At 42.1% G+C, this 19,991-nt stretch overlaps 1 protein-coding gene across 2 annotated transcripts in view; it reads left to right on the top strand.

Moving 5' to 3' along the window:
• The window catches only part of ARMC3 (armadillo repeat containing 3), a 93,124-nt gene extending 73,437 nt beyond the window's left edge, over window positions 1-19,687 (top strand). For both annotated transcript variants that reach the window (XM_040645328.1, XM_008701366.1), the window contains 3 exons: window positions 11,342-11,542; window positions 13,809-13,971; window positions 19,370-19,687. In XM_040645328.1, the coding sequence (XP_040501262.1) occupies window positions 11,342-11,542; window positions 13,809-13,971; window positions 19,370-19,579 (574 nt within the window). In that variant the 3' untranslated portion in view covers window positions 19,580-19,687. The remainder of the gene's footprint in view (window positions 1-11,341; window positions 11,543-13,808; window positions 13,972-19,369) is intronic.
• Window positions 19,688-19,991: the final 304 nt, after the last annotated feature.

The raw sequence follows: 19,991 nt of genomic DNA, 5'->3' as shown, positions 1-19,991 counted from the left end.
CACAGAAGACAAATCAGAACCTACTTCCGGACGAAATACAGCTGTCAGCAAAAGCGCCACTAAAGAGAAGGGATCAAGGTAGGACATGTGGGACTGTATTCTGTTCTACGATCATCATGTGAGGTTTTGATTCCCCACTGAAGTTGGTGAATGGAAGGGATGGCCTTTAAATAGGAAGCTTTTCTTACAGAATTAGGATGTCATATGAGGCCAGGCTCATGCAATGTAATTAAAAAGTCCCTTCATTTTTGTCTCTTGCAATCTCTTGAAAACTTAACCAGAGGAATTTCTTCTCCTGCCTCTGGGTGAGAACTCAGGTCACTTTGATCAACTGTACAGTCCTACAGACACTTGAACTCAAAAACAGCAACAACAGTCTCTGGCCAGTCATTTAAAAGTCCAACCCTATGTCGTGATCAATGTAAAATGACCCCTCTGCCCTCCCCCAGTGGCGCCTTTGCGGGTGGTGAGCCCCACACGCTGGAGCGCCGTCCCTCTCCCTCTGCCTTGTGCCCCCCTCCAGCCCCCCATCCTGCTCCTCCAGAGAAACCTCTGACCCTTCAGGAGGCAGCGAGATGGAGGAAAGGGAAATAGGACCCAGTTCTTACTTGATGGAACAATTAGAATGTGGTTTCGTGCTTTTTAGGCCTGGCATGTTTTAGACATGCTTTCTGTATGTTTACGTATTTTTAAACCTATTATTTCTCTAATGAGCACTTTCCTGGATTCCTCAAAAACCCACTTGGACCTCTTGCCACACTCCGTGACCCTTTAATTATTGTTGACTTAAGCCCTTCAGAACCGCTGTGGTATTGGAGGCTGCTTGGCACACATTTCGAGCATCCGCTTTCGAAACGGAGACTGCCCTCTATGGTCTCCCGAGGTCCAGAGAGTGGTTTGCTCTCCTCAGACCTCAGAGCTGTTCCTTTTCTATTTCTAACTTCATTCTCTATTGTCAGTCCCCTTTGCTCCCTATTCTCGTCTCTGCTTCTTATCTGCTCCTATTGTTCCAGGACTGATACTTTTTGCTCTTCCCTCCCCTCGCTTCCCTTTTACCCCACCCCTCCCCTCCCCTCCCCTCCCCACCCTATCCTGCCCCATTTCCCCCCACCTTCTCTTCCTGTCTTTCCTTTCCTCCTCTGGCTTCCCTGCGTTTTACTTCTACTGCCTGGAGAGCTCCTTGAGGACAAGAACATGTTCTGATTTGAGTAATTTTTCTTTCCATCCCTAGTATTTAGCCCAGGGCTTGGTGGGTATACAGAGGCATTCGTGTTTATTCAAGAGAATAGAAATCTGAACGTTTGCAGGAAAAGGGTATTTTTGACAAGGTCCACCCTTACAAGCTGTGTGTCTTGAACAAGTTGGTTACCATCTCTTTGCCTGTGTCCCTTCATCAGTAAAATGGACATGACATAGGGTGTTGCGAGAATTAAATAAATTAGCACATGGAAAGTGCATAGAGCAGTGCCTGGCACAAAGCAGACGCTCAGCAAATGTTAGTACCGTTGTACGGAACAGGTGCAAGGAGCCCAAATCCACTCCACCCTCGTAGGGATATAGAGGAGTCTCCAGGTGCTGATGCGGGAAATGCAGCCAGACCCTAAAGGACAGGAGCTGGGATGAAGTCGAGAATTGTAGGGTCTCTGTCTCTCTCCCTCTTTTTCTCTCTCTGCATGTGGGTATCTTACTTACAGATACTTTGTTATTCTCCTTGACTTCCTCTTGGTTACTGCCTCACCCATAACCGTACCTTATATGTGACTTCAGTTTGCCGTGGGACTGATCTGGCTCCAATGCCAAGCAAACATTCAGTTCCAAAGCCCAACAACTATCAAGTTCTTATTTGTCAGAGAAACCATCTTATCTTCAGAGGCCAAAGTACTGGCTGGCTTTGAGGCCGGTGTCTCCCTTTGGTCTACCCAGCCATGGCCCGGGGGAAGAATCCGCCTCCTGCCCCCTTGATAAGGGAAGTGTAGGCCACTTGTCTGATGGGTGACCATGTGTATTTTTCCCTCTGGGCCTCTGATACCACATCAACTTTAATCTTTGGTGATTCTACTATTCTTGGCAGAATATCATCTTAGTTTTCTTACAGCTTAGTCTGGCTCTTAATCCTAAATCTTTTGGGGGAGAATGGGCAGTCCTACTGGGTTGAAAGTTATTTTGTGTACTTGTAAATATCAAAATGCTGATCTTCAGGGAGCAGGAAAAAGAGAGAGAGGAGGAAACAAATCATGAGAGACAAGATCTTAACTAAAGAGAACAAAATGAGGGTTGATGGAGGGAGGTGGGAGGGGGGTGGGCTAGATGGGTGATGGGGATTAAGGAGGGCACTTGTTATGATGAGTACTGGGTGTTATATGTAAATGATGACCCACTGAACTCTACTCCTGAAACCAGTATTGAACTGTATGTCAACTAACTAGAATTTAAATAAATTTTTCAAAGTGCTGCTCTTCAGATAGCCATGGGTTTTTAATTACAATATTTGATAGTTTGACTTTTCTGTACTACTTGGAAGCACTCACGTCTTTATCTCATTTGATCCACACCTTCTTGTCCTATGGACAAGTCTCCCTCTTCTCTGGCCCTTTTTGCTATATCCTCATCTACCCATCACAATTACCTTACACATTGATATGCTCCAGGATTCTTCATTTACTCCCTTTCTCACTCTCCATTGTTTTAGCTACTGCTGATACTTATATACCCCTCTCCTGAGTCCAGCCTTCTCTCCCCTATTGCCCGTAAACAATGTGTTCCAAATGAAACTCATTGTTCCCCCAACTCCCAAACCTCCTCCTCTCTTCCCTCGGCTTTTGAATGTTACCATCTTCCCGTGCACTTGTTCAAGCCTAGGAATCATCTTAAAGTCCTTCTCCTTTCCACCCTACACTGAATGAGTCTCAGTCCCATGCACTAGATGTCTTCAGTGTCTCTTAGGTCATGGTTTCCCTCCATTTTCACCTTTACCTCCCCAGTTCAGGCCTTTGTATTACATCTCAAGACACTAACCCCCTTATTATAAGATTCTTCTGCCTTTTATATAGGCCCCCACAAACCCATCCTCCATGCTGCCCCCTGAGTTACCTTCCCGAAATGAAAGGCTGATGATATTACTCTGCCTAAAGCAACGATTCCCTATCATCCTCCAGACGAAGTCCAAACAGCAACCATGGTATCCTGCTGTAAGAGTCTCACATGTCTTGTATGCCTGGCAAATTCCTACTCTTCTTCATTCTCTTTATATATTTTGTTTTTGTGAGGCCTTCCCTGGTCACCCCGGGTTAGGTATTCTCTTCATGTTCACTCCTTCACGAATTCAGGTAATCTTACATATAACCTGAACTGCTTGGTGTTGATTTATTTGTCTTTCTTACTAAGCAATGGACTACTTGAGACCTGGGACCAGGCCCTTTTCATATTTATAGTTGTAGAGCCTGGAATAATGTCAGGAACATCAGGGACAGTAAAGAAACATTTATAGATTAAATATTCACAAATAATTTCAAATATTGAATGCTGGTTGTTGAAAGAAATAGAGGTTTGACCCCCTCCCAATATACCCCAGGAGAATAAGTATAAACAAATGAAGATAATTATTTCTTCTCACACCATTTCCAGTCTCTTCCTTGTCCCTGCCTCTTCTTCCCACTTGAAGATAAACCCTGATGTACTCCCAACATTCAAACAGATTGTTAGCATGAAGGAGAACACACATTTTGCATTCAGACAAAATCGGTCCTTGGTTTTCTTATCTCTAAAACAGAAACGATTCCTGCCTCATAGAGGTGCTGTGAGAGTAAGTAAAATGATGCTTATCCAGTGCCCTAACCATTGCCTGGCACACTTAAGTAATCAGTGTATGTCCGGTCCTTCTCCCCTCCTATTCCGGGTCCACTGGTGGGGATGGATAGGTCATAATCTTGTTGCCCTGTTGTCTGTCTTTTGGTAAACCCTTCTTGTCTTGTGACTATTAGTCCTTTGGATCCCTGGAGATAGAGTAAAACATTTTTAACTCTATTCATCTGAGAATGTCATAGAGAATGTTTAATGTTAACAAAAAGTTATTGATATATTGACAAAGAATGATGAACCATCTTGGAAAGTGGCTAAATTCTTGAAAAGAGGATGAGAGATGGGATAGGAAGCAAGCAAATCAATTCTGTGTGTAGGGTGGCCTAATATGGACAAGGAAAGAATGATGTTTCTCTTTCTCCTCATGAATATCATCACCATATGCTACATAAATTAAAATCCTGAAGCCACAGGCTCTCACTCGGTGACCAGCAATCAGATTATTTTTATGTGTGAAGGTTTCAGTTGTACTCTCCTTTGTGGGAATACACTCATGGGAGAGGTGATTAGTTTCCTCTGTATCCAGCCGCCATCTTGATACTTTCCTAGGCTTCACTGAAGCCAAAAAATCTAATACGCCCTCTGAAGCTTTTCTTTATAAAGACCATTCCCCTTACAATAAACATTTACTATATGTATCTGTAAATATATTATAAGTTCTATCTGTACTGTATTTTTGTATTCAGACCAATTTTCATAAATATTTAAGTTGACTGCGCATGAGTTTATTATACACACTTAAAAGTTTATTGCTTTCCTGTCTCTATTTTGTTTCCTTCCAGTCTGTTCATCTCTGGAGTCTTTTCAAAATTTACAACATGTACTTAAACATTTCTCCTGTTCGCTCTTGATCTTCATCATAATGACTTCCTAAAACATTTTTATTTTTAAAATAATTTCCCTCAACCCCTTTATAAACCTTAACTTAGCCATTTTTTCCCTTCCCCCCAAATCTTGACTGACTGCAAAAGTCTTTCAGAAATGGATATTGTCTCTTAATCACACTTAACATCTTAATCAGATTTAAATACCTTCTCACCTTCTTTCCTTGAAATTATTCATTCATTCAGCAAATCCTTACTGTTCTAGGTGCCAGGAGTTGTTCCAGTGTTAGAGATACAGCAATGAACAACACCTCTGTTTTCAAAGAGCATACATCCTACTGGGACATTGACAAATAACAAAATAAACTACAAACACACACACACACACACACACACACACACACACACACACACACACACGCATGCACACATGCATCCTTCTAAGCCCAGAATACATTGTGTGTCCACTTTGTATGATCCTCTCTTCTCATTCTTTTGGAATAGAATGGGTGGAACAGGACCCCCAGTTGGGATAGATTTCTGGAACGTCTTGAGTTTCTTATTTTTATCACTCATGTGGAATTTATCGAATGCTACCAGGCATGGTGATTATTTTTCATATACCAAAATCTTCCCACCTAAATTGAAACCCCATGTTGGCCAGATTCATGACTTATATTGCTCCCAGCAGCCTTGCCTTCTAATTTATTTGTTCAAATAGTTGGTGTCAAAAAGGAGCAAGTGATTGACTTTTGAAAATCTGGAGCCAGACAAATCTCTCTCTCTACTTAGCTACTTTCCTTCTCACCCACCTATGAATGTAAAAAATATCCTTATTGCTTTGGATTCCTTATTGTTTTGGATTGTTTGGATTTAAAAGTTCTGCAATCTTTAATCACAAATTGATGTTCTTTCTGAGGATTAATTTTACAAGAGTTAATTTTGTAATTTCTGAGCACTTGTTTCCATATTTACTTAGAAATAAAATTCCCAGGGGCACCTGGGTGGCACAGCGGTTAAGCGTCTGCCTTCGGCTCAGGGCGTGATCCCGGCGTTATGGGATCGAGCCCCACATCAGGCTCCTCCACTATGAGCCTGCTTCTTCCTCTCCCACTCCCCCTGCTTGTGTTCCCTCTCTCGCTGGCTGTCTCTATCTCTGTCAAATAAATAAATAAAATCTTAAAAAAAAAAAAGAAATAAAATTCCCTTAAGTATTAAAGCCCATATTAACACAACTGGGCAGACTTCATGGCAAGGATGTCCAAACGAAATACTTCTGCATACAGCAGCGGGAAACTACAGTTCAGGAGCTCCAGTAAGTTATCCCTTTTTAATCCCTCAGTAAGATTGCCCTCCAGGATGCACTAAGCCCTGTGTGCTGGCTACCATCTTCTATGTGCAAATGATTCTTCTTTCTCCCGGAAGCACACTCAGTGAGAAATACACCTGCTTTCTTTGATAGGTGGCTCTGAGTCAAACTGTCCAACATTATAAAACTACCCTGTAACTTTAGAAACAGGTAAACCTGATTATGCTTCCTGCCATTCTAACTGACCTTTCCAGTGGTAACTCCCAGCTTACTAAAATCTTACTATGGGTGTAAAGATGTTTCATTTACAAGAAAGAAATCTTACTATGGGTGTGAAGATGTTTCATTTACAAGGAAGGAAGGAAGGAAGGAGGGAAGGAAGGAAGGAAGGAAGGAAGGAAAGAGAAAGAAAGAAGGAAAGAAAGAAAGAAAGAAAGAAAGAAAGAAAGAAAGAAAGAAAGAAAGAGAGAGAGAGAAAGAAAGGTGTTTAGATGGCAGAGGTGGGAAATACTAAATTTTGCTTAGAGATTTTACCATAATATATGGTTAGTGCATTTAATACATGATTAGATTCTCTCATTTACTTAGCTATAGTAAATAGAATATTGAATCAGAAAATATAAAACTTAGTGTGCCTGGGTGACTCAGTCGGTTAAGCATCTGCCTTAGGCTTGGGTCACAAACCCAGGGTCCTGGGATCAAACCCTGCGCCAGGCCTCCGCTTAGCAGGGAGTCTGCTTCTCGCTTTCAAATAAATAATATATTTTAAAAAAGGAAAATTTAAAACTTTCAGTATTTGTTATGATTATAGAGTTTTGTGCAATTCTCCAAAAGCATTTAATAAGATTATTTTTGTATTTTTTCCCTCAAAATAAATTAAAGAGAAAACTCACATGGCCTTTAGCTGATCCCCCCTTTCACCCTGTATTTCAAGAAATACTTAAAGATAATTCCTGCCCTTAATTTACTGCTAGTGGAACAGACTGCTCACTAGTTGCAAAGACAGAATTTAGGAAATTCACCTGACCTAGCCCCATTTTCTTGGCTGGCAGGGGGGAGACATATATATTTTTATATGATTTTATATAAATTTATATATAAATAGAATACATATTTATATATAAATTTATAAATTTATATTTATGTTTATATATGTTTATATAAACATATATATAATTATGGGCAAGATTTATCATAGCAAAAGATATAATATAAGAGCTGAAGGAAAAAAACGCACTTAAGCCAGGGCTACAGAAGTCATACAGAAGTTTCCTTGTCCTCCCTCTCTTTTCTGCTAGCATAGCATAGGATGCAATTTTCTTGTGGGAGATAGCTCCGCCCAAGGAAGCCCACCTGAGTCATGGGATCCAGAACTCATAAAGGTGCAAGGTCCAGTTTCCTATAGGGAAACTCCGGTTTGAATGATGGTACATTTCTCTCAGGTACATTTCTCTCAGGAAAGTGGCATAACATTTCTCAACTGCTAAAGGAACCAACCATGTGTTCTCTCTCTGGGGAAACTATCCCTTAGCAATGAAGAGCTGGATGTAAACACATACCCAAGTGAAGGAAAACCAAGAATTTATTGCCAGCAGTTCTACCTTTACATGCTTACTAGTTAATAGAAGTTCTTCAAACAAAAAGAAAATGATGAAAGACTCTGGAAGCATCAAGGAAGAAAGAAGGAAGAGCAACAAGAATTGAAATATGGGTACATACAATAGGGTTTCCATTTCCTCGTGAATTTTATAAATCATATTTGATGATCGAAACAAAACTGAATAAAGGTAAAGAGAGAAATTTCATTTGAAATTAGCAATGAAAGAGCAAGTTATCATCACAAACCTTACACACATTGAAGGATAATGCTATGAGCACTTTAATTCAGCCACTTAGGTGAAATGAACAAATTCATCAAAAACTGCAAACTATCGGGGCGCCTGGGGAGCGCAGTCGTTAAGCATCTGCCTTCGGCTCAGGGCGTGATCCCAGCGTTATGGGATCGAGCCCCACATCAGGCTTCTCCGCTGGGAGCCTGCCTTCTTCCTCTCCCACTCCCCCTGCTTGTGTTCCCTCTCTCGCTGGCTGTCTCTATCTCTGTCAAATAAATAAATAAAATCTTAAAAAAAAAAAAAAAACTGCAAACTATCAAAACTCACCAAGGATGAAATAGATGACCTAAATAGTCCAGAACTATGAAAGAAATTGAATTCATAAAACCCTTCCTAAAAAGAATCTCCTGACCCCGATGGTTTCATTAGTGAATTCTGTTAAATGTGTCAAGAAGTAATACCAACTCTAAACAGTCTTTTTTTCGGGAAATAAGGGAGAATATTTCCCAATCTATGATACCAGCATTATTCTAATGCCAGTATCAGACAAGGTGGTTATACGAGAAGAACATTACAGCTCAGTATCCATCATGAATACAGATGTAAAAGTCCTCTACGAAATATTAACAAATCAAATCTAGTGATAAATAAAAAGAATAATTCATCTAAGAGGAGTTTATCCCAGGAATGTAAGGCTGGTTCAATATTTGAAAATCAATCAATGTAATCCACCATAGTGACAGTATAAAGAAAAAAAACACATGATCATATTAATTGATGGAGAAATATCTTTTGACAAAATTCGACATTATTTATGATAAAAAAAAAAATACAACTGTCAGCGAAATAGGAATATAAGGGAACTTTCTTGACCTGATGAAAGGCATCCATGGCGGGGGGGACTACTTATAGCATACTTAACAGTGAAAGACTGGATGCTGTTCTGAAAAGATCATGAACAAAACAAGGATAACTATTCTCATCACTCCTATTCAACATTGTATTGGAAGGCCTACGCATTCCAGTAAGGCAATTTTTAAAAGTATAAAGATTGGAAAGTGAGGGGAAAAAACTGTTCCTATTTGCAGACAACAAGATAGTCTAAATAGAAAATCCTTAAGGAATCTACTTTTTAAAAAACCTCATAGGACTAATAGGTGAGTTTAGCAACAGATCAGGATATCAGGTCAACACACAAAAATCAATCATATTTCTATATACTGGCAATAAAAAATTGAAAACCAAAAATTTGTCGAATGCCATTTTTAATAGCTTTAAATATGAAATATGAAATAAAGTGAACAAACATATATTGAGAACCATCAAACACAAAGGAAATCAAAGAATCACTAAGTGAGTGAAGAGCTATACCATGTTCATGTATTAGAAAACTCAACATAGTAAAACTGTCAGTTTTTTCCCAAATTGATCAATAGATTTGATATAATTCTATTAAAATTCCAGCAGGAATTTTTGTAGATATAGACATGCTAATTCTAAAACCTTTATGGAAGGGTATATAAAATAATTTTGAAAAAAAAGAATGAAGTTGGAAGAATCTCTCTGATTTAATGATTTATGATAAAGCTACAGTAATCAAGATATTGGTGAATGTGTGTTATATGCATTCTAAGAAGAATGTCCTTTTTGTGTCTGTTTTAACCAGCAGTTGACCCAGTTGATTTCTTCTTCTTTTTTTTAAGTTGTGTTTATTTAAGTAATCTCTACACCCAACGTGGGGCTCGAACTCCTTCCCCAATATCAAGAGTCACATGCTCTTCTGACGGAGACAGTCGGGCACGCAGATCCAGCTGCTTTCAATCTTCAACAAGTTTCAGCCAGTGTTCTGCAAGTTGTCATTCCACTGTCAGTCCAGTCTCCAAAGGCTTTGCAGTGCTATTTGGAGCAGTCCTGACTGTGTGCCAACTAGTGTCCAGTTTAGGATTTGGGTGGTGGTCAGTCCCATCGTTCCATCCTCAAAATCTGCGATGCACTGTTTAGGGTCAGAACCATGCGTACACGGCTTGGGGGTAAGCCTAAGAATTCATAAATAACTTGACATTTTTTTCTGAGCTGTTCCCTCTTCATGATCTCCCTTGTCTTTGTTGGTTCCTTGGGGGTTTCTTTTTTGGTCCTCAAGCCAGGAAACTTTATTTACCCTACCCTGCTATACTCTTGCCCCTATTGCCCCAATAGCTCCAGTCAAACAACATAAGGACTGAGTGAATATAAAGTTATTTTAGGTTCTTATGAGATGCTGATGTCACCACTGCTGCCACTGTCATAGGATTCCTTAGAGGCTGCGGCACAAGAGAATGGAGGGAAAAAAAGAAGACAACAAAACACAGCTTTCCTCCGCTCTGTCTTTCCTGCTTCTCAAGAGGGCTTCCCCTTGAGCTCTCTTAGTGCTGACGCCCACTTCCAGATTTTGAGCTATGTCAGTTCGGCTTGGAGAATACTGGAGGAAAAGAAAAAGATAAACTCGCCATCTGTTCAGTAATCATTCAAAAGGTCTTCGGGGATCTTCCTGCTACCACTTGCTTTTCAGAGTCTACAAGTAGCTGTTGAATCCTGTCCAGGTTTGGGGGACTGTGTTCAGTAGGAGAAACAGGGTTAAATGTGCCTACTCCATGGTACCTGGAATGAGAACACATGTCATTGCTTTTGTTCAACTCATAAATTAAAGAGGCACCCAGTAAGATGTTAATAGTGGCCCAAAGGACATTTGAGGAGCTAGGTATTTATATCCAATTTAATTAAGGAATGTTAGAAAAAGATCACTGAGTTACATAAAAAAAACTGGTTAACATCCTACAGGACAATAAACTATAACCTCTGGCAATATCTTCTCCATCGACAGAAATAATTTGCATGTCTACTAAACAAACACTTACATGTGAGCTAACACCTTCTCGAACGTTGAAACGATTAATTTATAGAATGTTTTAATTAAACAGCATCTTTACACTTTACAAAGCACATTCCAGTTTCCCTAAGTACAGAATCAAGCACATTCCCCTAGATAAACTTTAGGTTAGTCTTCACCCCTGCATGACATGGAAATTCCATGCTAGCCTTCTTTTGTTTTGTTTTTTTCCCATGTTTTGGGTCATTTTTCTTAAGAACAGTGATTCAAACTCTTCTTGCAGAAGATCTCAACCAAAGCAAGAGATGATGTAAGACTGGCTTAGACTCCCTGAGGAGGCAAACTATGTTTTTCCCAATTCAGTAAATGTTTATTACATACCTACTATGCACCAGACATCTGGCTAGGCAATTGTACGCAAGACCAGTGTATGATTTTCATAATGTGTATCAATCATGTAGTGTTATCTTGAAAGTTAATTTCTCTGACATAATATAGAGACTATAAAACTCCATCGTTGTCATCAAAAATTTGAAAACTGCATATGATACAGTCGTTAAGGCATAAAATACTCTATTTCTTCAGATGAACTCAGAGCGCGCTTAGTGCCTATTTATTTTGTGACTTTGATTGTTGCCGTTTTCTCTCAAAGAAAAGGCCGAGGGAAAAAAGAAGAGGAGAAAGTGAAGGAGGAAGAAGAGGTTGCAGTAGCCCCAAAACTGACCGGAGAAGGGAGCCTCGATAAAGAATGGTACCCTCCCTCCGACCCGGACTTCTGTGTTTATGTGTATGAAGTGACCAAGTCAATATTTCCCATAACCAATATTAAGGAGCAGATTGAGGCTCTTGCAAAGTAAGTGGTCTCTATATACATAGGCATTTTAAGGTTCTGAAGCAAAGTTTTTGATTTTAGTGGTTTGCATTTTTTAGCCCATTTCCAGCTAGTGACACCATAATTACTGCCCCCCCCCACTTCTGACCCTGAAGCAGAAACACAATAAATTGAAAAAAAAAATGCCCAATTTCTATTTTAGTTCCTATTTCCACCAAGAATCCGAGCTAGGAGCTAGAAATTGCTTAAAGAAAAATGCTTTTGTCATTTTCTCCAGCTAAACCATTAAAGGCATCGTTCAATGTGATCCCGAAGAAGTTAGGCATGAATCAAAAGTTTGAAAATTAAATGACTCCAAAAATAAAAAAAAGAAAGAAAGAAAAAAGGAAATTACTCCTTTAGGTGCCACAATTTAAAGGAATCGTATCGTGAATTCTTTGTAAACTCACAAATTATTTTCTTCTTATTATTTTTTTAATTTAAATTCAATGAATTAACATATAGTGTATTACTAGTTTCAGAGGTAGAGTTCAGTGATTCATCAGTCTTCCGTAACACCCAGTGCTCATTCCATCACGTGCCTTCCTTAATGCCCATCACCCAGTTCCCCACCCCCACAAAGTATTTTCTAATACAAGTAACCATCGCTGACTTTTAGGTCAGATGTCTGATATCTTACGTTTCGCGTGGCTCTTGAGTGAGGGTATGTGTGTTCTTAGGGATGGCTGTTGGGGCAGGCTCGACGCTCTGTGTACGCCAGCAACGGTGCCTTCTTAATTAGAGCATTTAATGTGAGTCCACTAAGAGAAATCTGAGAGCTTGACTTGGTAGCTGTAAGGGATTAGGAACCTCAGGAAGTGGAGGGTGGCCTCCGTCACTGGCACCGACAAGCAGTAAGTGAGCTACTGGATCCTGCAACAGCTGTAGTCTCGGCGGGAGCTTGTATCTACTCCAAGTAGAAGTGCATTGCTCTCATCAGACCTGGATGTGACAACCGCAAGAAACAGAGCCGCCAGATCATTGACTTCTTGTCAGCCAGAACTGGAAGAGAGTATTTTTGGCGACCGAAGTTTTCCTGATGTCCTTGAGAAGTGATGACTCAAGCAGAACTCTGATTTAGCTTATTGTAGCATTTGTCAAACGTCCTCATGCTTTGTTCCTATCAGAAATACTTTTCATCATTCTCAAATTATTGTGTTTTTTTTTTTTAAGATTTTATTTATTTGACATAGACAGCTAGCGAGAGAGGGAACACAAGCAGGGGGAGTGGGAGAGGAAGAAGCAGGCTCATAGCGGAGGAGCCTGATGTGGGGCTCGATCCCATAACGCCGGGATCTCGCCCTGAGCCGGAGGCAGACGCCTAACGGCTGCGCCACCCAGGCGCCCCACAAATTATTGTTGTTTTAACCTGAGACCCTTGGGAGGCGAGATCCCGGAATTCGTCCCAGCGCCTTTGGTGCCCAGCATTCATTACAGGACGCCTGGCGGGGTCCTTGCGACAGCTCTCTCCCCGCCCCTTTCTCTGTTTTTCGCCACTGTTGTTCTTTGCTTGATCCTACATACAGCAAGAGGAAATTCTTTCTTAAAATTTGCGATTCTGCCTTGACTCCAATATCTGGTAGCCTTCATCGATGAACAGAGGATTTTTGCTGGTGTGTTTACCGACTTCTTTGGGGAGAGCCTCAAAGGAGGAGGAAACCCCCAGGCATAGTATACCACCCAACTTACCTAGTTTTCCTTTTGCCCCTTCCTCTCTCCTCTCACTTCAGTGTTACATAAATGCCTCTCAATCAAAAAGATAAGACGATTAAAAGGAAAAAACTTACAAAACTTGAAAATATTTGGGAATCCAGTGGGAAAATTTCCTACGTGTTTGTATTATCTCTGAGTTCAAATTCCATAAAAGGACCGTATGTTAGTACAATGCCTTGGATTTCAGACTGAAACGTTTGAAAATATTTTTCAACAGCAAGGTAGAACTTTAAAACTGCATTAATACAAATTTAGTCTGATACTGATTTGTATCTTGTTATAAATATTCGGAAAATTAGCATTCATTTCTTCCTTTGTGTTGAATGAAATTGTTAGAGCTTCGGTTTATACATGATAGTTTGAAGACAGTAGACATAATGTTAACATGCTTATAGTAAGTTTAAAAAGTAAAGCAAAAAATAAAACTCAGAGGAAATACAGTTTTTACACATACAATTATACATACAGTTACACTCAAAGCATCCAGAATGAGATATGAAATTTGATTGATTTGATCTCAATGTAATTGACACAGGTATGTGGCAGAAAAAATGGGCGGTAAAGTTTCAAAAGAGAAGCTACCTGATTTCAGCTGGGAACTTCATATAAGTGAACTAAAATTTCAACTTAAATCCAATGTTGTACCAATTGGACTGATCAAAAAAGGAATCTTCTACCATCGAGCTTTGCTTTTCAAGGTACTTAAGATGTTTTGCCTCATTTGCCAGTTGATAAAAATGTTTGTCGTTCTCATAATGGTGTGAGCCATTGGCTAACATTTAACTGGTTGATATTAATCCCATCATTTAGAGTTCCTTCTATTTGAGATATATATGTACATGTGTATTTGCCAGACTATCGAAAGCATATTCATTCAACATTTATCATACATCTGCTATAGGCTGTGGGCTCTTCTAAGGTCTGGGAACATAGAGATACTAAAGTGACAGCCCCTATACCCGGTACCTTAAGCCCGACTTGTGGGTTCTAAGGAGATGTCAGGAAGAGTTTCAGGGGAGGAAGTGATATGCAGCCTGAGTATTAGAGCCTATGTAGGATTTCAGCAGGTAAAGAAGCAAGACAAGAGCATTCTATTTTTTTTTAAAGATTTTATTTATTTATTGGACAGAGAGAGACACAGCGAGAGAGGGAACATGAGCAGGGGGAGTGGGAGAGGGAGAAGCAGGCTTCCTGCTTAGCAGGGAGCCTGATGCGGGGCTCCATCCCAGGACCCTGGGATCATGACCTGAGCCGAAGGCAGACGCTTAAGGACTGAGCCACCCAGGCGCCCCGACAAGAGCATTCTAAACAAAGCAAACCTGTTATACAAAATAACAGGAATGAGAGCCCCTGGTCCATCTGAGGAGCGTAGAGTAGTTTGTCTGGATGAAGGAGCGATGAGGGCTTGGATGAGGCTAATGGGCCAGATCATAAAACACCACGTGAGTTTGCTCTTGATCCTAAAATCTGTGAGCTGCTACTGAAAGTTAAGGGGAAGGCAGTAACATGATTTGAAAGACCATTGAGGCAACAGAATGGGGAATGAATTAGAGCAGGGGCAGGACTGGAGACAGGAAGACCAGTTGGAAGGTCAGTGGAGCAAGAAACACTGGTGACCTTTACTAAAGCCATAGCCATGAGGATGTGAAAGAGGTGTGAATTTACAGGGAGATTTAAGAGATACAACTGAAAACAGCTGGTGTCCGCCTGGGTGTGGTATGAGGGATTGCATGAGAAGAACAAGGTGATTTTCAGGTCCTGGGTGGGGCAACCGGTAATGATGACATTATTCACTGAGATGGGGACACTAGAGAAGGATCCGAGTCAAAATTTTTCTCCATTGTGTCAAGTGTCTGGATTATAATAGGACCTGCAAAAATGGTTTCTGAACTATAGACTGAATGTGCAAGATTCCTACCCCCTCCCAAATACCTCCAAACCTCTTTACACCCATGTGTATCTTGCTTCCAGTTCTAATTCCATCTCTAATCCAAATGCCAGTCTTCCCCTATTTTCTTGGATTTCTTGCTTTATCAAACTTTCTCATCTTAAATCTCTTTCTCTCTTGTTTTTCCTTTAAAATCTTAAGCTAAGTCTATACTATTTAAAGAGGAAATAGAAATCTTTTCTCATCAGAGCTACACCTAGTCCTGTAGCTCTTACTACCCTGACCACCGTCATTCTGAGCTACGCGTCAAGCACTTGACAAATGCAATTGTCAAGGTTGTGATTACTACCCTTGTTTGAAAGGCAAGAAAACTGAACTCAAAGAGGGAATTTACCCAAGGTCAACAGAGGCCCAGCTGGAACCCGAACCCGTGTCTACCTGAATCAAACCTACCACATTGCTTCTATCTGTAGATAATTCTCACTCCGGGTCAAAATTCAGAGTCATCTCAGCACCTTGTCCCTCCTTGCCACACCTCGTTTTTCTCCTCAGCCCACTGCAGCCTGGCCTGGGCTCCCTCTCAGAAAGGACCACGGGAATCTATCGTCTGTCTTACTTGATGATGTCAAAGAATTTGTCACTGACCATTCTTGTTCCTTGACACCACTCTTTAGTAACTGTTGTCCTCTCTTTCCACCTCATCTCAGTCGCCTTTGGCGACCTCTTTTCCTCCATCCCTCTTCAATGTGGGTTCCCTTACGGTTCCAGCCCCAGCTTCTCTTTTCTCACTTTCTGTACGTCATACGGTGAGGTCCTCCTGTCACATGGCCTTAAATGCTAACTAACTGCCTAAGGTGCCCCGATTCTTCCCTCTGTCCCACAAGCCTCTCCTGATTCGTGATCTGTGCGTCTGTCTGCACTCCAGCTGGCCGCTCCCGAGTGTCTCATAGGCACTGTATTGGCGTACCCATGCTGCTCTCACAAAAGACCATACACTGGGGGCCTTAAACGGCCAACATTATTTCTCACAACTGGAGGCTGGGAAGTCTAAGATCGAGGTGCCGGCAGAGTGAGCGTCTGGTGAGGACCCTCTTCCTGGTTTGCAGTGGCCACTTTCTGCCTGTGTCCTCACATCCCGGACAGACAGGAGGCCCTGGTCTCTTCCTCCTTTACAAGGGCATTAATCCTGCAGTGGGAACTCCATGTTCGTGACCCCCTCTGAACCTAACTACCTAAAGGACCCACCTCCCCATACCACCCTACAGGGGATCAAGGTTTCAGCATATGAATTTGGGGGGGAGGGGGACACGAACATTCAGTCCATCGCATTATGCCGAACTGTGCGGAATCACACAATTCAGTAGCTGGGTCTTGCCCTCCCCTGACGTCCTGACCACCAATGCCCACTGATAAAATCTCTTATCCTTCCACCCTCCTAAATCATTCCCTCTTACGAATACTTTTCATCCTTCCTATTTTCTTCCAGTTTGTTGCCTCCTTTTTGGCTTTACTCTTCCCCCTTGGCAGCCTAGATGAATCATCCATAGGCCTTATAATTTGCTCACTAACTTCCCTCCCTTTCTCGACGCCATCCGTCCTCCCCACTGCCTTGCCAGTCCCCCCCAGGCCACTCTTTTCCAGCTCCTGGTCACAGGCTTTTCCTTTTGTCCTCAGCAGCTCTGCCCCCACATCTGCCCTTCTTTCTAGTAACACTTTCATCTCTGCCTCTTCCTCTAAGCAGTTTCCCACTTCGCAAAGATGATGGAGACTTTCAGCTGGGAACTCATTCAACTCAGTGGGAGGCAGTAACACCCTGAGGTTAGGAACTCAGACTCTGGTGACAGATCCCCTGGCTTCCAAGTTAGGTCACCACTTACGGTGACTTTCCTCGGGAAAATGACCTGACCTCAGTTTTACTCTCCATAAAATGGGGAATGAGATCGTTATCTATTTCACAGGATTATTTTGATGATTTAAAGTGCCTTGACATGGAGTTAAGAGAGCAATAAATATTATTTCAGAAAACATGTTTATTTTTGACCCCACTAGACAATGAGTGTAAGAAAATTCTAGAACCAATTCCATTGGAGGAAGGGGTGGCAGGTCCGGGGGGGCGGGGAGCAGTTTTTATACATCCAAGCAATCCTCAGACATCAGCTAGGTCAATGTAACTCAATTCTGACACTACCCACCTGGAGATAGCGTCAGATCCCACAGGTTACGGGCTCAGTCCTGCCACGCTGCCCCCTCCTCACCACACACACTTCAGCCAACCAGTCACAAACCCGCGGCTGTTGTCTGTGCTTCTGACCAGCCAGCTCTGGATTGGAGGTTCCCAAGAACACAGCCCCCTCAGGGTTGATTAATTTGCTAGAGGGGCTCACAGAACTCAGAAACATTTTACTTAATAGGTCACCAGTTTATTATAAAAGGCTATAACTCAGGAACAGCCAGATGGAAGAAATGCTTAGAGAAAGGTATGGGGAGAGGGCTTGGAGCTTCCTCGCCCCGTGCCGGGCGCACCACTCTCCCTGAATCTCCACGTGGTCCCCACCAGGAAGCTCTCCAAACCCTCGCCTTTTGGGTTTTCGTGGAAGCTTCATTTCATAGGCACGATAGATGAAATCATTGCCACTGGTGGCTGATTCAACCTGCAGCCCCTCTCCCGTCCCCAGAGGTCGGAGTGGGACTGAATGTTGTAACCCTCAACATAAGATTGGTTCCCCTGCCAAACAGCCCCCATCCTTAAGTGCTGTCCAGAAGTCCCCTCATTAACATAAGGAAAGACACTTTTATGGTTCTCATCACTTAGGAAATTCCAAGGGTTTAGGAGTTCCGTGCCAGAAATGGGACAAAGACCAAACACGCATTTCTTCTTATAAATGACAATACCACAGGATGCCATCCATGTGGATACTGCTGTATTCGAGTTGACTGTTTACCAGGCAGGCTCAGACTAGATAGGATGGAAGGCTCTCAAAGTGACAACCATGTCTTAATCATCTTGGTCCACTCAAGAAAGACTACCTGGCGCCATCAATACGTGGCAAGTAATCAATAAATCCCATTCATACATACATGAATTATGAAAACAACACAATTCGTGCCTTCTACTAGGAACGCTCGTGGAGTGCCTACTCTGTGCAGCATGCCTAGCTCTCAGCACATGGCGCGGCTTCATTCCCTTCCTCTCCGTAACCACCCTGCCAGGAAGGAGGTTCTGCTCTTGTTATCGTCATTTCTCAGATGAAGAAATGGAAGCACAGAAAGGCTGAGTAATTTGCCTGCGGTGACAACAACTAGACAGTGGCTGAGCCGAAATTCAAATCCAGGCGGTCCAAGCAACATTCTTTTTTTTTTTTTTTTTTTTAGATTTTATTTATTTATAGATTTTATTTATTTATTCGACAGAGATAGAGACAGCCAGCGAGAGAGGGAACACAAGCAGGGGGAGTGGGAGAGGAAGAAGCAGGCTCATAGCGGAGGAGCCTGATGTGGGGCTCGATCCCACAACGCCGGGATCACGCCCTGAGCCGAAGGCAGACGCTTAACCGCTGTGCCACCCAGGCGCCCCCCAAGCAACATTCTTAATCCACTACACTGAGGCTAAGAAGTTTCCAGATTATTTTCAAGGTACTTTTTAAATAGCCTCGGCACCAGGACAAATTGAAGAGAGCACTTCCAAGGAACATAAGCCACTCCGGAAGAAGCGGCAGCAGGCAGCCCGAGAAGGACCAGCCCGCCCGCTCACGGCACGGTCCCCATCACACAGAATAAATCGGCAAGAAAGAGGTACCCACCAATCTGATCCCTCCATTCAATCCCACTGCATATCACACCCACAGAGCAGCCTAGAAGCATAGAAAGATTGATAGATGCGGTAGTGCTGAAAGCCCGTGGAATAGCTTTTCTCCAATGACGTTATCAATCTTGTGCTGATACAATGCGGTGTAACTGCCTGAAAAATGTCACTTCCCAGCAGGACCTACACAGAGATTTTGAGTCTACAGGATCTTGGGGAACAAGGGAACTTATCACATTTTATTGGCTCCTATCACAATATTCCACATTTTTTTTCAGCCTCCTTTCTAGCACTTCTTTGCAAGAGTTCTATATTTCACCTTCAACAAGGTGGGTCTTTCAGCTAAGGATTTTTCTCCGCCCCTCTCCCTCCTCACTTTTGGTTGATCTTGTGTTTTCTCCCACAGGCGCTGGCTGATAAAATTGGCATCGGCTGCTCTCTGGTTCGCGGGGAGTATGGCAGAGCTTGGAATGAAGTTAAGTTGATGAATGAATCTCGTAAGGGACTGATTGGGGCTTTCCCTCCCCCTGAGGTGTATATCGTTGACCTCATGTTCCATCCAGGCGGGTTGATGAAGTTAAAAAGTAAAGAGGCAGATCTTTACAGATATCTCTAAGCTACCAAATGAACAAAAAGGGGTTCACACAAGACATGCATTATATACACTTCTTGTGAAGTTCACCAATTGATTTTATTTCTTTAAATAAAAGTATTAGAAATGTTCTCTCTGTGTGGAAATGAGGACACTTGAATTGCACTTGGTGGTGGTTCTGATTTCAGGCTCTTGGCAAGGGTTCAGTCTGATTAGATCATATTATGCTCACTGTCCCTCGTGTAAAGTTTATTATTGTCAAAATTAATCCCCCCGCTATTTCCGGAGGAGCCTCTCTGCCCTTTGGGAATCGTGTGGTAAAGCACCCAGCTGCTGGCCACCCACCAGTTCCTGGGACAGTACCGCAGCCTCATGCCTGTCATTTTTCACCCCCAGAATGCTTCGGGAACACTTGGTTAAATACCTCCAGTAGTAT

The sequence above is a fragment of the Ursus maritimus genome, unplaced genomic scaffold, assembly GCF_017311325.1.
Source record: "Ursus maritimus isolate PB19 unplaced genomic scaffold, ASM1731132v1 scaffold_31, whole genome shotgun sequence".
Lineage (NCBI taxonomy): Eukaryota > Metazoa > Chordata > Mammalia > Carnivora > Ursidae > Ursus > Ursus maritimus.
The sequence above is the reverse complement of the archived record's forward strand: the minus strand, read 5'-3'. Positions and strand labels throughout refer to the sequence as shown.